This window comes from Canis lupus, chromosome 17 (genome assembly GCF_011100685.1).
Source record: "Canis lupus familiaris isolate Mischka breed German Shepherd chromosome 17, alternate assembly UU_Cfam_GSD_1.0, whole genome shotgun sequence".
Taxonomy (NCBI): Eukaryota; Metazoa; Chordata; class Mammalia; order Carnivora; family Canidae; genus Canis; species Canis lupus.
Window position 1 is genome coordinate 50243436 of NC_049238.1, and position 16813 is coordinate 50260248.

The 16813-nt window shown below is 52.5% G+C and overlaps 1 protein-coding gene across 1 annotated transcript in view; it reads left to right on the forward strand.

Annotated features, from left to right (window-relative positions):
• The first annotated feature begins 369 nt into the window (after positions 1 to 369).
• RAB11FIP5 (RAB11 family interacting protein 5) overlaps positions 370 to 16813 on the forward strand; it is a 36816-nt gene continuing 20372 nt past the window's right edge. The window contains 1 exon segment of the mRNA XM_038561754.1: positions 370 to 815. Coding sequence (XP_038417682.1) covers positions 385 to 815 — 431 coding nt within the window. The 5' untranslated portion in view covers positions 370 to 384.

Here is a 16813-nt window from a genome sequence, read left to right on the forward strand (position 1 = left end):
GCCGGGAGACGCGGAGCGGGCTTTTCGGACCGGGCCGAGGGTGCTGAGCGCCCGCAAGCGCGGGGGGTTCCGCGGGCGCCGCCAGCCGGGGGCGGAGCCCACGCGGGAGCCCCGCCCACCCGGCTGCAGAGGCCGCGCGCCCCACCCCTTGGGCCGCGGCGCCCCCTGAGCTCCCGGCGGCGGTGCGGAGGCCGGGGCCGGGGTCGGGTCGCGGGGCGGGGCGGGGGGCGGGGCGCTGACGTCGCGGCGCGGCCGGCGGCCGGGAGGCGGGGAGGCGGGGAGGCGGCTGCCGGCTCGGCCCAGCCCATCCCGCAGCTGCGGCGGCCCCGTGCCCGCGTCTGGGCCCGCTCCTGCCGGCCGTCGTCCGCCGCCGCCTCCTCCGCCATGGCCCTGGTGCGGGGCGCCGAGCCGGCGCCGGGGCCCTCCCGCTGGCTGCCCACGCACGTCCAGGTGACGGTGTTGCGGGCCCGCGGGCTGCGGGGCAAGAGCTCGGGAGCGGGCAGCACCAGCGACGCGTACACGGTGATCCAGGTGGGCCGCGAGAAGTACAGCACGTCGGTGGTGGAGAAGACCCCGGGCTGCCCCGAGTGGCGCGAGGAGTGCTCTTTCGAGCTGCCGCCCGGTGCCCTGGACGGCCTGCTGCGGGCGCAGGAGGCCGACGCGGGCTCGGCTCCCTGGGCCGCGGGCTCCGCCGCCGCCTGCGAGCTGGTGCTCACCACCATGCACCGCTCGCTCATCGGCGTCGACAAGTTCCTGGGCCAGGCCACGGTGGCGCTGGACGAGGTCTTCGGCGCAGGCCGCGCCCAGCATACGCAGTGAGTGGGGGGCCCGAGGGCGCGGAAACGGTTAAGGCAGAGCTCGCCGGGCGGGGCTGGCGGGGGAGCGGGACCCCGAACCTCGGCCGCGGCGCTGCGCCCTCGCCGCGCGCTCAAGGGCGTAAACCGACCAATTGCTCTTTTTGCGTTTGGGGTCCGCTTCTTCTTTTTTTTTTTTTTTTTAATACATTTATTTTTTATTGGTGTTCAATTTGCCAACATATAGAATAACACCCAGTGCTCATCCCATCGAGTGCCCCCCCTCAGTGCCCGTCACCCAGTCACCCCCACCCCCCGCCCACCTCCCCTTCCGCCACCCCTAGTTCGTTTTTGGGTCCCCTTCTGATCCCCGTCCTTGCGACTGTCTGTGCTTGGCTGCTGGTGTGTCCTTGTGTAGCCTGGGGGGAGGTATGATTCGTGGCCCAGCCCTAGGAGTAGATTACCAAGTAAAGTTAGGAGTGGGATCCAGAGGCCCTTGAACTGTGGGAACCTCAAGAAGGAAAATTTTGGTCATTTTTAGGGCCTGTCTCCCTTTCCTGGAAGGAGAGGGGCCCTGCAGCCTTCTGTCCCAAGCCAAGCCCGCAGGGCAGTGGAGAGGTGTTGCCTAGCCCTGTGGGGGAAGGAAGGTTCAGTGTTCTGCTTGAGGGTGAGATTGACCGGACATGCCCCACCAGATCTCCAGACTGCAGAGGGTATCTGCTTCTTGCCTCCTATTTGGATGCCCTCTGCCGCCTAGAGACAGAAGCCTCTGGAACCCAGCACCTCTGTGTCCCTGTTCTGAAAGCAAGAGAACCTCCAAACTGAAGGAAGAAAACCCTTCAGTCAGCCTTCAAATGTCCTGCCTGTCCTGCTTGAGGTGAAGGCAGCTTCATGGTTAATGCACAGCAGGAGATAATCTCCAGCCACTTCCACCCAGAAGGGCCTGTGCATTTTTTAATCATTTATTTTGGCAGTGTTTAACCTTGCCGGTGTTAAGATCAAGGCTTCAGACTTGGAGCCCCATTTCCTGTTTGGACTTGGACAGGATCTGAAAGCCAGTCCCCTATGGCTGACCATCTGCTGTGGACCATCTAAGGGGTTAACCAAGGTGACATGTCCCCTGGACCCAATGGGCCCTGGATGGGGAGCATAAGGGGATGGGGGCAGGGGTGTGCCCTAGGTGGGGACAGGTGCCAAAAAGGTTTGCCCATGTGGAATGGCATCTAAATGAGTAAATCTAGGAGAGCTTGTTGATAGAGAGGGATGAGACTGATTGCAGACCCATGTGAGAGCAGGATTTGATTAGAAAGGATCTGACCTTGAACGTTTTTCAGAATATGTAGGAAAGGGCCTTCACAGCTCTGCGCTGTTTGGTTGCTGGGTGTGGAATCATGTGGTATAGTTTGGCCGTTGTTTTGTTTTTTTCCTCCCCTTTTCTGTCCTCTCCTTCCTTTCTGGCCGGGGGTGGGGCAGAAAGATCTCTGGATCTCTTAGCCCTGTCTTTTCCTGAAGAGGCTCCTGTCCCCCAATTCTTTCCACCCCTTTCTTTACTAGTCTTTCAGTTTTCATCACTCGACTAATCTGACCAGACTGGTAGATGATGACATACCTGGTGGCTGGGGGCAATGGGGAGACAGAAAGTCTCTGGGTTTGTGGGGGAAAGGCCTCTGTGAAGTCAGTGACTTAGGGTGAGGGGAGCTTTGATTTCTTAAATTTATGCCCTTGCTTTCTTCTTGGCCTTTGGATCTTCCTGAGCTGAACTGCCTGCACTTGTAGGTCCAGGTGGGGGCCTGTTTTCAGCCAAGGACAGGCCCTCTTGGAGAATTCGACTTGCTACCTCTTGATCTGAGTGGGAGCCTTAATTTACTTGATAGAAGTCATCTTTCCCACCAGGATCTTTCCTTACCTACCCACTGCTTTTCTTCTGTTGGGTTGACCTGGGTTATAGATAGAACCTGGAGAGGGCAGGAGAGGCGAGGGGCACTCCTGTTGGGCAGAGGAGAAGTCTTTGAAGTCTGCTTGGTCTTCTAGTTCACCAGACCTAACGGCGTACCTACTGACAGAGGGCGAGGGCTGCTGCTCCCACTCGGGTCCCCATCTCCCACCTCTGATTTTAATGGCCACTCCTGGTGGTGTTTCCTGAGAGCACCCTGGCATGAGCTGCTAAGATAGTGAGTCTGCACATTTCCTAGTGGAGAGAGGGCAAGATGGGGAGGACCAGGGTATGCCCTCCTCAGCTTTGGGTAGCAGTGGGAAAGAACAGTATCCACTCTAATACCATGAGCCAGCTGTGGTGGTCTCAGGGAAGACAGATGGCAGCCCTGTGTCACCAAGACAGAATCTGACTGGGGAAGGGCTGCCTCATGGTTATGAGGAGGGGACTGTGGAGTTGAAAGAAATAGATTCCAGTCTCAAACTTGCCACCTTATGGTGAGTCAAGTAAATAAACTCTTGGTCCTCAGTTTTCTCATCTGTAAAATGGGGCTAGTGTTATAAGATTGATGTAAGGTCTGAAATGAGAATGCAATTAAAGCACCTAATGTAGTCCCTAGACGTGGCTGCTGGTCAGGAACAGCAGTGATAGTGGAGGGAGGCTTTGATTACAGTGTCTGGTAGCTCTGGTGTGACAGATGTCCCCTCCCCTTGAAGAGCGTCTCATGTGATGGGCAGCGAGAGGTGGGTGGGGCGACAATACAGAATTTAGAGACGGAGCCTGAGAAAGCCCCAGGACTGCTGGTGACAAGTGTACATACCAGAATGTGAGAGCTCCTCATGAAATAGGCCCTTTGCAGGCCTCCATTTTCTTTGCTGCTAGAAGTTTGAAAATTAGGGCTGGGCTTGGGAGGCCTCAGCAGTGCTCAAGCCAGGCTCAGATCCACTTGCAGCCCTCCCCCAGCAGCCTGGGCTGAAGCTGCCCCTGCCCTCTGGGGTAGGTAGGACAGCACAGTGTCTCAGAACCTAGAGACGGCTTTCATTCCCAGTTCTGTGGCTTACTAGCAGGCAAGTTACTTAACCTGTTTCCTTTTTTCTACAAAGATCACAATAATAGTTATGGAATTTTAAGATTAAATAAGACCATGTCTATAAAGGCCTTCGTATAGTTCCAGGCCAAAGGAAGCCTTTAAAGTATGGGTGTTGTGGTTACTCTGAGTACCCTGCTTTGTGTGATGATGGTGTGGGGGTGGTGGTGGGAGGTGTCTCAACTGCCCCTGATGCTCCTTTGTCAAGAGGTGCTCTCTGAGGTGAGGGATTTCACCAGAGGCTTCCAAATAACTGAAGAGGAAATTCTCAAAACAAAATTTAACATAATACCTGAGCAAACGGATTATAATCCTCTCCCCTCAGTAAATCCATACATGGATCATCACAAGTCTGAAAATCCTGAGATGCTTCTCCACTGTTTCCTTTCTGACTTTTATCAGTGGGCACTGTGTGTGGAGTGGGTGTTATGTGTGGAGGAAAAGAGTGCCTGCCGTGAAGAACCTCCATCCTGGGCCCATCAAATCGATGGTTAGAGCCTGGCCCCTTGGGAAGCCTGAGTCTGGGCTTAATTTGGGTTGGGATCGGTTTGTCCTTTTTCATCCCATAGAGTAAAACTGTTGGGGCCAGGGCCAGGCTGCTAACTGTGGCACCCCGAGAGGCTTTGTCGGCCCTGGTCAAACCTGTGCCATTGCTTTTATGGAGGGCTTCCAGGAGGCCTGTGGCTCAGGACCACCTAGGTTTGAGACTAGTGTACTGCCCGAGATCCCCTGGAGGATAGGGAGTTTAGGGACACTGGGAGAGGCTCTGGAGGGAAAATACAGCCTGTTGGCCTAGGATTGGGATGATTTTTGAGGGCTTCTATTCATCTCTCAGCCTCCAGACTACTTGACATTCCTGTGCACGTAATCCCACAGCCTATCTCCACTGGTTTCCAGGTGTGACTGCTCCTCAGGAGGTGGCTGAGGCCATAGAGTTCTTGGTCCAACCTTAAGGCTCAGCTTCTGCTCCAGCCCCAGACTTGTGGGCTGCTGGGAAAGTCTGCTTTGGCTGTGGGTGGGGGGTGGGGAGGAAAGGTATGGCCATATTTAAAAGTCAGTCATTAGGATTCAGGAGGCTTCAGCTCCCTTAGTTATGGAGTAGTTTTTATTTGGGGTTGCTTGAGCCGCAGTGCCTGGAGGACAGGGAGGGGTAGGAAGTGACTCCTCCATCAGACCGGGCGGCTCCTGGTTGGCACAGAGCTTTCTCTTCCTTCTGCATCTGGCCCTGGGTGAGAACCCTGTCTCTGCCCTACTGTCCTCTCCCTGTAGCCAACCAGGAACAGGCATACCTCAGCAGATCCTCCACCCCAGGGGACCATGAGGACTGTCCTTTCCTCTGATGGGGGCTGGCCGCTCCACTTGTTATTGCTGCTCCCCTGGTGCTGTGACACTCTTGCTGATGCTAAATGACTGGTCTGGCCTTGTCCAGATGTTTCCCCTGCCCTTCCCACCCTATGCTGGGACAGATAATTAACACAATGACAGGAGCTCTCTGTGCTCCCTGGGAATCAGTACTCTATCTCTGCAAAATGGTGTAGTCATGAAGAAGCTTTGCCCTTTTCCACAGCCAAGTAAAAAAAAAAAAAAAAAAGTCTGCAATGTAAGGTCCTTTATACACAGGGCAGTCCTTCCAGGGAAGAGTCGAATGACTTTGCTTTCACTGAGCTGGCCAAGAACCCCTTAGGTTATTGCTACCCTCAGGACGGATGGCAGCTGGTGAGGATAGCTGAGCCTGGCAGGTCAGGCTGAGGCCTGAGAGTGGGGCTGGGCCCAGGCCTCTACTTAGTGAGCCTCTTGCTTATAAAGCAAGCAGGGACCCTCTAAGTTCCCTCCCAGGAGGCAGAGCTTCAGAGGAGCTGCACAGGGGGAGGGGCTTTGTCACAGGCCACCTGGACCTTCAGCTGACCCAGGGGTTGAGGGGCTGGTAGGGAGGGAAGCACAGCCCTTGATTGCGGAATTCTAATGTCAGAGCTAGCAAACAGCTTAGACTTGTGGGGACCAAGGCTGGGGAACGGTGGGGCTCTGTGTGGTCTCTATGAGGCCCTGCTAGCCTGCAGAGCTGTAGGATTTAGGGTAAGGAAGAGATGGCATTTGGGGCCCCCGTGGGCATCCCAGGGTTTCTGTGGAAGTGCCCATGGGGTTTTAGAGAGAGAGAGACACTTTTCTGCTGGGATAGAGGAGGTGGCTTTGGGGCTTATCTGTAGACCTGGAGGGGCAGTCTCATCCAAAAACTTTTTTGGAGTGCCTGGGCAGAGGCCTACAGGGGCCGCTGGCTTGGGTAGTGTGGGTTTAGAGGTGGGGAAGACATGGATATCCCAACCTGCATGCCTGGAAGCTATGGCTTTGTTAGGAGGATTATCCCTACATTTGGAAGAAGGGCCATAGGCAAGTGCTGTATTTTCAGGCCTTGCCAGGCAGCTCCGGAAAAGTTCAGAGCAGACAGAGCCACCCAGCTTAGCTGTGGTCAGGCACCCCTCCTCAAGGAAGAGACGTCCACTGAAGACCTGTGAGGTCCACTGCTCTGTTTTTGGGGGGCCGTTATTGCCAGATTAGCGAGGCATATCATTGATTAAGCCTCTTCTCTGTGCTGCCTAAGGCCTTGACTTCTTAGCTCACAGGAAGCCCTTGAGGTTTTGATACTATTACTGTGTTTAAGGGATGGAGAAACAAAGGCACAGAGAGGTGAAGTGACTTTTCTAACAGCACACAGTACAAGGCAGAGCCAGGATTTGGACCCAGGCATTGTAGCTTCAGATTCTGTACTCTTCACCACCACTCGGTACTACCCACCTTGGTTTTCCCCCATATCTTCCATGAGTTAGCTCGGCATAGGACCTAGTGGCTCAGCCACTGCCCTCCTGACGGTTCCTCTGTCCCCCCAAAGCCGAGCTCTCTGGTAAGCATGGCCTGCTGCTCCTGTGTGAAGCCTTGGCTGATTGGGGTAAATGTGTTTGATCTGCAGCTCCAAGTCCAGTCATGTCTGTCTCCCAGACATGGGTCGGGGTGTTGTGTGGTACTTTGGGAAGGAGGGTATCAATGCCATCAGAGTTGTCTCCCAGGAGCTGAGGGGAAGCCTGGCAGGCTCTCTGTCTTGGCCCTGGTCACCCTTACCTGGGGTGGGGGTGCGGTGGAGATTTGCTCCCATTGGCTTGTGCAGTAGAGCAGAGCTTGGGAGCATCCACAGATACAAGACTTCCTGACCTTTCTCAAGAATCGCATGCTTGTGTTACTGTGACAGAACACTCTGAGCCATCTAGCGCCTTACATCAATGCAGTCATTTCCTTTTTTTTTTCTCTTGTTCAATATCTAGGAAGCAGTTGCTAGGCAACCGCTGTGCCTAGGTCAGGGCTTTGGAGAAAACAAGAGAAAGAAATATATAGCCCTTTCCCCAAAAGGGCAAAAAATATGTTTGCGACAAGACTTATCCAGGAGAGATAATTAACCTACAAAACAGCATATACAAATGTGAGAGAAGAAAAGGGTCAGGAGAAGGGTGTACTCAGCAGGGTTGGAGTGATCAGAGTGGGCACTCTGGGGGAAGCAGGTTCTTGAATGACAGCTGAGGCTGGGATGGAGACTGGGTGAGTTTCAGAGAGGGAGACTGCCTCCAGAAGGGGAAGTGAGTGTTTTGGGGCTGGGCCAGGAAAAGGAGTGGAGGGGAGCCAATCGTACTTTTCCCTGTGCCTCTCTCAGCAAAAGGGCCTGAATTTACTTTTTTTTTTTTTTTTTTTTTTGAGTAGTTCACCTGGTTCAAATTCTCAAGGTACAGAAGGTATGCAATGAAAAAATCTCCCTTTCTGTGACCTTGAGTCATCCAGCTCTTCTCTTCAGAGGGAACCAATATTACCAGTTCTTGGGTATCCATCCAAAGTTATTCTGTGCACTTAACATTTGTTTGTACAAATGTAGCAATCTCTGCACACAGGTTGTACCTCTGATCAGCCTGATTTTCCCACACAGGATGTTTATTTATTGTTTATCTCCACCTGTTGTGCATCTAAACCAAGACCTGGCTGAGGTACCAGGCACTACTTAGCTTTGTCCTCTATGACCCAAGACTCTTGTTTTAGGTGAATATGGGGTTAGGAGTAAACTGGGGAGGAGGTGTAATTAAGTAGAATTTCTTCCTATTTCCTACCCCTGCCCCCCCCCCCCCCCCCCCCCCCGTCTGACCAAGACCACCTGGGAGAGGTCCTCTTGCTGGTTCTCTTCTTCCTGGGGAGGGCTATCACTTGTTGGTCCTGGGCCACCTGCTCCCATGGGCTGATGACGACTTATAAAAGGCCCTTGACAGACAGTGAACCCAAATCATTATGTGTGGTTTGGCCTATTTTTCAGAGTGCTTTCCTGGCATCACCTCATTTCATTCTTCCCTGAGGGCAGACAAGGTGACACCCCCCCCCTTTTTTACAGATGTGGAGGCTGGGGTCTCAGGAGATGAAATGATTTGTCCAAGGTCACATGACTTACTAGTGGCAGTCAGATTTCTGACTTCCAAGCCCAGTACTTTTTCCCCTACATTGTGCTTTTGGCGGTTGCATATTTTCTGCTGCTATCAGGGTGGTTAGATCTGTCTCTAGGTATTTTCATAGCTTTTCCTCTGCTGAGTGAGTATGGTCACTGGCCAGCCTGAGGCAAGCTGATAGTGACAGGCCTTTGGAGCCCATGGCAGTAGGGGGCATGAGGATTAGCTTGAGGTGTTTATGCCTAGAGGAGAGGGGAGCTGGACCTGGTTCTGAAGTAAGGTGAGCAAACCATGCTCACATAGGCTGGGGTGGCTCACAAAGCGATAGTTCTGGGCTCTGAGGACCGTCTATGCTAGGTTGGGTGATAAAGATCATCTGCTGGCCTGATAAGAGGCAATATCCTGCCCTATGACTGTGTCTGGCTGGCAGTTTTGCTGTAGATACCAAACCAAAGGGTGGGTTTGATTGTGGGTGTGGGGAGCCAGAAGATGGCCCTGAGGTCCTGCACACCTCCTGTCTGATGGTGTGTGAGGAGGAATGCTCTTGTGGGGGACGTGGAGACGAGCCAAAGCATCCCATGGGGGAGACTCTGGCCAGGAGGTTCCCCTCTCAATCCCTGAGTAATAGCAGTCTTAGTTATCCCTTCTCCCTGTCCCTAGCCGGATTGTCTTATTGCCCCACTTTTTCAGAGATGAAATGGCTGGTTTAAAGCCTCTTAGTAAGTCAGATCATGGATTAGAACCTGTGTCTCCTGTCTTCTCGCTATGCCCTTAAAATCATTTTTTCCCAACTTATTTTTGGGACTAGCCAAGCCCTTGCCACTTCCATGTCATTTATCCAGCGGGTATTGGAAGGTGTTCCATATATGAAGCCGCACCCCGGGATTTGGGGGATAAAAGGTGAGTGGCAGCCCCTACTGTCACGGAGTGCTGAGAGTGGTGGCGGAGGCCTGCTGGCTGAGGAAAGGGGCCCCTCCTGCCTTCCCCACTGCTCCTGTCCTAATTTAGGAAATCTTTTTTTTTTACTCTTGTTCCGGACTGTTATCAGAGCTGCTGCTGCATTTTTATAAATCACAATGCCAGCTTATAATTTATGATGAGAAAAACTGCCGAGGTGTAAGGAGTTTCTGAGGTCAGCCCTGCCACGGGACCTGCCCTGGCTTATGTCACCCGTGCCTGTCACCTCCGCCTCACCTGTGTGCATGTGGTCCCTCTCCCTGCTGTCCAGCATGGTGTCCATCAGGCCCCATTCTTGTTTGTACCCTAGAGTGAGTGCTCTTCAGGGCTCAGAAGAGAGGTACAGCCCTTGTGTGTGGTGTTAGAGGCAGCTTCCTGCCTGCCTCAGGGCACCTTACTGCCTGACTTTCCCTGTGGGCCCTGGCATCTGCACATTTTATTCCTTCCACCTAGAATGTCTTTCTCCCCAGCTCCTTGCCTCTTCGCTCTGTTTTGCTCAGGGCCCAGTATAAATGTCCTGTCCTTACCTGCCCCCTCTGCCCTGCCCCTCCCCCCTTGCCGGCACTCCGCCGAAATTGTCTTACTACTCCATTTTATTATTATTTTTAAATTATTATTATTTTTTTACTACTCCACTTTAACTTGCCTCTGTAATTGGAGTGTTTGTGTGCTGTCAATCACTTTCCTGATTTATGTGGCTCTCTTATTTCTCCACCAAGCTGTGAGCTTCTCAAGAACTCTTCCTTTCTTGTTTCTGGCAAATACCTGAGAAATGCTTTGAACAGAGGCCTAACTGAAGCCTCCCATGGTTGGGTGGGTCGTCATCGTCATCGTCATCGTCATCTTCTTCTTCTTCTTTTTTTTTAATGCTTTATTTATTTATTCATGAGAGACAGGCAGAGAAACAGGCTCCATGCAGAAAGCCGGATATGGGACTCGATCTGGGGACTCCAGGATCACTCCCTGGGCTGAAGGCAGATGCTTAACCGCTGAGCCACCCAGGCGTCCCTTCTTCTTCTTTTTTAAGATAACTTGTTTATTTGAAAGAGAGAGAGCACGTGCACAAGCAGGGGGAAGAGGCAAAGGGAAAGGCAGACTCCTTGCTGAGTAGGGAGCCCGACTTGGGGCTCGATCCTAGGACCTAGAGATCATGACCTGAGCCGAAGGCAGATGCTTAACCAACTGAGCCACCAGGTGCCTGGTTGGGTTGGCATCGAGTGTCAAGATCCCACATGTCAGCCCGGGTGCTGGGGTGTGGCCATGAATGGGAGGGGCCACAGGTCAGCACAGGACTCAGAGACCCAGAGCAGGGCTTGGTCATGGGAGAAGGAGAAAAAGCCTATGTCCCTGGCCTAAGGCTACCCCCGACCTCTGGGGTCTAATGGAAATGCACTGCTAGTCCCAAGTGGGCCCAGAAGGAGAATGTAAATGAGTCCGTGCTCCCTAATGTAACCATAATGTCTTTATCACACATAAAACTAGCAGTTCCTTAATCATCATCCAGTGTCCAGTCCATATTCAATTTCCCCTGATATCAGAACTTACTTTTCACAGATGTTTTGTTGAGTCAGAATCAGGACTGGGCTCCCATCCTGTGCCTGGTTAGGCCTCTCAGTATGACAGTCTTTGTCTCAGGCCCCTAGCTGATGGAGGAGCTGGGTCACCAGTCCTTGAGGCTGGCTGACCCTGTGGCCCCAGCTGAGGAACTCCTCATGCTGCCCTTCACCCCAGTTTTCCAGCCCCTGAGCACTCATGGTTGGGTTTGGAAGGCCCTGTCCCTGTCCCCCACCTGCTGGCAAGAGCAAGAGTCCTTCCACGTGGGGTGGCTGATGCTGCTCCCATGGCCTCGCTGTCAGCGTCTTTCCATCAGTGAGACCCAGGTTGAGTAGCAGGTCCTGTTTACGAAGCTTGCCATCACTGTGGTTTTAGCATCCACGGGTGAGCGCTGCCTTGGTCCCCCGTTCCGCCTCTTTCTCTGTATCTGTCAGGAACCTGGCATAAGGAAGAGCTTTTCTTCTCAACTCTTTGGTCGCTCTACATAGGAATGGGCAGAATGGCGCCGTTCACTGAGGAATACCGGGAATGACAGTTCTTTGCCATTATTTTTCAATTAGTGATGACTTTCAAATTAAAAACCCACCCTGCCCCCATGATAGTGTTATTATAGATACTAGTTATTTACACTGCAGGAATTTCCTGCCAAAGCAGAGATTGCAGGGCCTCATGAGCCCTGGGATGGTGGGGACAGGGTAGCTGGTCTCTGGGGCATCTTGAGGGCAAATGGTTCACTCTGTACATCACTTGAAGTGGCTGATGGCTGGCCTGGAGTAGGAATAAGGGGGCAAATATTGTTAAGGATGGATATTTTAGTGTTTTCTCCTGCAGTTTTCCCCAGCATCTACTTTTTGAGTCGCATGTCCTCTCCACTCCAGAGCCCTGCGGCCCCCCACTTGTACTAAGTCTCTAGATGGGGCAAGGGAGGCCAGGAAGAGAAAACTGGATCTGTATATCTTTCTCTCCTTTGTGCTGGCCCCTCACTTTCCCTTCTGGAAGATTCTCTAGCCAGGACAGCAGGCCTCTTAGCTTCATTTGCCTCAGAGGGTGGGGTCTGATGCCAGCAAAGGTCAGCTTTACAGGACCCCTCATCCCCAGTATGGTGGTGGCTCTTCAGTAGCCTGATGTGAGACCTGTCTCTGAAGAGAGCAGGGTGGCATCCATAGCCATCAGAGAGAAACTGCACACCTGATGGGTTATAGCTGTAGCAGGTGAGGAGCAGGTGAGGATCAGGTGAGGAGCAACCCCGTGGGATGTAGAGTATGTGGTTTTGGGGGTGTGATTACAGCAAACTTGCCTGTTCCCTAGCTAGCAGGTTTACTGGCTGTTTTTGTTTTGCTGGAGTCACCTTCACTGGCATGCAGGATATCCAGGGTTAGACTGAGCACTGTAGTGTAATGCTGGAGACAGTCAGGGCCTTGAGCCAGCTTCTGGCCCCTGACTAGGCCCTCCCAGGTCTCTGGGTAGGAAATGGGGAGAAGTGCTTTGAGATCTCAGCCTGGGTGCCATGCAGTGGGGCAGGAGGACCTCAGCCTGGGTGCCATGCAGTGGGGCAGGAGGACAAGACCCACGTTTCTGTTGCCTTTATTCTCTCCATACTCTAGAGCAGGTGTTTTTAGTTCCTCTTGTACCGTGGACCACTTGGGTATCAGCTTGAAGCCTATAGATCCCTTTTCAGAAGAAGATCTTCAAATGTACAGGATTACAAAGCACACCAATGCTATTGAAGTTCATTTATTAATATATGAAAACTTTTGCTCAAGTACCGTGTCCTTTATCACTGTATTAAGTGATGTAGTCTGTGGTTGTCTAATAACAAAGTTCAGAGTACAGATGAGTATAAACCATGTTCTGTGACATCTACTACAACTGTAAATAGGATATAAAAGTGTCTAGTGTCTCTTGGTGACACACTTGTAGGTACTGCTACTATACTATTACTGTTGCAACAACTCATACTTGACAGAAAAGCTAAGTTTCGGTTAGAGGTTAGGGAAGTAAAGATGTAACTTGCCTTCCATCTAACACATACCCCTGCCCTAGAGAAGTAAGGGGGGGGGGACTTTGGATTCCTTGGTTGGGCAGGGATATGGGGTTTCTGGGCCTGTGTGTGTGTGTGTGTGTGTGGTACTTGCAGAGAGGGGCAGTCTCATGCAGTGATCAAGGTCAGGGGCTCTAGAGTCAGGGAGTTTGAGTTCACATCCTGACTCTCCTGCTTACCGAAAAGAAGTGTGTGACTTAACCCACACTGTGCCCCCATGTCTGCATCAGCAAAAATATGTGAGCTGGCACTTGTGTGGTATTTCCCATGTGCCAAGCCCCGTTCTCTGAGTGCTCCACAGATAGCCCACTTCATCCTCATAGTGGTCTTGTGAGGAGAGCGGATGTGCGTTACCCCCACATTATATATAGGTGCGGAAGCAGAGATGTAGAGATATTAGTGACCTGCCCAAGGTCATACAGGTGATGGGGCTCAGGCTTAAACCAGGCCTGGCTCCAAAGTCCATACTGTAGCCACCCTCAAGGTCTGTCTCCCACACCCACCTCATGGGGTTGTTAAGAGGATTAGTAAGATATCATCCAGTGTGTTGAGAGCTTAGTATAGTGCCCAACATACAATAAGAGAGGTGTAGCTGTAAATGGTGATAAGATTAGTGTCCTAGTGATGGGCTAGAGTGGGGTCAACACCCAACTTCCCTTCACTGACCTCCGTTCACCTGGCTGGGTACTTCCCAGATCTGGCCGGGTGCCTTCTCTCTCAGGGAAGTGAATGAGACTCTTCACTCAGAGATGGGAATTGAGGCTCTCAGGATGAAAGAAGGCCCCCCTTTGGAACTGTCCCCTTTAAGCCTGTCACTTGGGCCTCCTGCCCTCAGAGGGCTCCTGTCAGAGATGGTAAGCAGGGAGCACCCTCTTTGCTTTTTGGGAGCCCCTGGCCTCATGGGACAGACCCGTGGGTTTGTAATGAGAGCAACATTATACACAATTATTCAGTTGTGAACAGGGACAGACAAGTTCCTAAGTCAATTCATAGATTAATCTATTAGTTCATTGAATAAATAATTGAGTGTCTGCTATTTTTAAGTACTCAGGTTGCAGAAATGAGCAGAATATAATTGCTGCCTGTAGAGCAGGGGAAGACAGACATCACACAGCCATGTACATGTACATCATACTATGTGGGATACACACACACACATACACGTGTCAGATAGTGTTAAGAGTGCTGAAGAAACAGAATAGGGTCAGGGGCACTGGCAGTAGAGGGACTCGGGGAAGACCAAGGAGGATCAGATGAACTGACACCTGATGTGAGTGAGTGAGTCAATGAGTGGACCGTGTCCTCAAGACCTGAGCCTGTGTCTCAGGCAGAGGGAGAAGCAAGTGCAGTGACTTTGGGGTAGGAACAAGCCTGACAAGTTCAGGGACATCAAGAGGGCCAGTGGGGAATGAGTGACTTAGAGAAACAGAGGAGCCAGGACTCAAAAGATAGGACCTTTCCACCATTCTGAGGAGCGGGGTGTGATGTGCCTGTTTGTCGGTGGAGCAGAGAAGTCAGAGAGCAGGGAAGTAGGGGATTGTCCAGTCCAGCAGGGAGATGGTGGTGGACTGGACGGTAGGGTGACAGTGGTGAAAGGGGTAGAATTCTGGGTATAATTTGCACATAGAGCCAACAGAATTCAAAGTTTAGATGTAGGATATGAGGGGGGAAAAGAGAGATGCTTCTTGGGTTTGGGGACTGAAACAAATGATGTGTTGGGGCTTAGAAGGGACACCATCATTTGGATCATAAGCTGATTTGGGGACCGATAAGAATTGGAGATGAGTCAGGTGTGCCTGGGCCTATGTGTCATGGCCCCTACTGCCCCTGGTCTCTGACAGGAGCCGCCCTGGCTCTGGCATGCCTGAGTTTGACATCAGCCCGAGGTCAGTTATGGTGTGTGGCAACTGTTAGCTCAGCTGCCTTGTTCCCTGAGAAACAGGTGGAGAGCTGGGTATGGTGGGCAGCGGTGCCCCACCAGCAGGAATAACGATAGCCATCATCTTGGTAACAGGTGGGGCAAGTAGCCCCCTAGCCCTTCCATCCCACCTTTGTCCTCTGCCCCGTAGGTGGGTGTATTGTGGGGTGGGGTGCGTCTAGCAGGGGAAGAGGCTAGGGGCTGAGTCCGAAGTCCAAGCTGGGCCTGCTGAACTTTTGTCAGCCACCCTGGGAGGTTGGGGGAGGTTTGGCTGATGAGCAAGGGGCCATGAAGGCTTCCCCATGGTTCTGCCCCTTGTACCCCCTCCCCAGGAATTCTGGACTCTGATGGCCATTGGAGGAGGCTGGGCTGCTCTCAGACAAGGTTTTAATGGCCTGGGAACAGGACAGAACCCCAAGATTCTCTCAATGACCTTTCAGGGCTGCATCGTCCTGGGATTATGACAGCATCTGTGTTGTACTTCCAGGTCTTTCCCAGCCTCTGTGCCTTCAGAGTGTCCAGAGGCCTGAGTGTTTGCATTCAGCTGTATGAGAAATGCTACCTCTTAAAGGCTGAGGGATGGGCTGAGTTAAGCATCTTCATATTCAGGTACCAGGCTCCATTGCCTACTCGCTGTATGACTTGGGCAAGTGACAAACCTTCTCTGTAGGTTTGTTTCCTCAACCACAGAATGGGATTATGGTATAGGATCTTGGATTATGTGGATAGTAAAGGAGGTACAGAGCCTGGGACATGAGCATGTTGTAAGGCCAGCTCTGCTGGTTCTCTAGCCCCATCACGTGGCTCCCCAACTCACGTGTGGTCCGCAGGGGCATAGGCATTCCCTGGAAGCTGGGTGGAAATGGAGCCTCTCAGATGCCCATGGCTGTAGTTCTGCATTTTAACCAGATCCAGTGACCCTTTTGCACTTTGCAGTGTGAAAGCACTGGTGGCCATTACTCCTGAAGAGCAGCATCCGTAGCTGTGCATACCTCTGCAGGGGCAAGGGATTTTCTCTCACTCTTCGTTTCCTCTTCATGCCTATCATGGCTTGGCTGCTGATGCATCTGGGACAAGTCCCAGATAATGATCATTTTTGTCAAACCCTTGTCTCCTGAGTACATGCTGCCTGGGCCTTGGAGAGTTTAGGTGCTCCACCTACCACAACTCTCACACCATCTGAGAGTAAGTGGAAGCCTTGGATCTGCACTGACTAGCAGCCCTGATAAGATGGTCTCCCAATGGGTGGCTGAGGAAATAGAAGTTTAGGGAAGGAATCTGGAAAGTGTTGGGGTCGGGGTGTGCACTCAGGATGCAGAGCCCAGCTCTTAACCACCATGCTTTGCCACCATGGGCATCCAGATGAGAGCTCCAAGCAAGGAGTGGGCAGAGCAAGAGGGAGATGAGAGGAAGTACAGGGAATCATTGAGGCCTTGCAACAACTCAAAATTTACTGCTATGCACTGTTCATTTGCTTTGTAGCTCTCTACCCTGGGGGATGCACAGTAAGTATCTGCAGGGAACCCAATCCAGCTAGGGAGACCCCAGGCACCCAGAAAATGACAGTACCAGGTAGCCGAGGAGCAGAGTGCAACTGATCTAGTTGTAGAGTGACTTTGGTCCAGAGTACATGTGCCTGGTCAGAAAGAGAGGAGATTGGGCCAAGCCAGGAAGGTGGCAGCTGTGAGATCTTCCTAGGGGAAGTGGGACTTGAGCTGGGCCATAGGACCCTGCAGTCACATTCCCCGGGGGAGCCCCAGTTTGTGGGGACGGGTTGCCCAGTGTCTATTTGCTCTGGAGTCTGCTGCATGTGGGGCTCTGTAAAGAGAAAGTCTCCAGTGTTTCACTAAGGGATCATCAGCCCACATTGGTGATGTCTGTGGCCTTCTAGTCTCCAGGGGACTGTATGTCACAGTGCCTAGTGGGTCCAGGATCTCATAGGAGGCCACCGGGACAGCAGGAGGAAGCAGGAGCAAGGGGTTTGGGGGAAGGATGTGGTCTTTGGGAGCTGGTGGTTGTGTGGCCTTGCCATCTCAGGCTGTGTGAGTCACACTCCTGGGAGA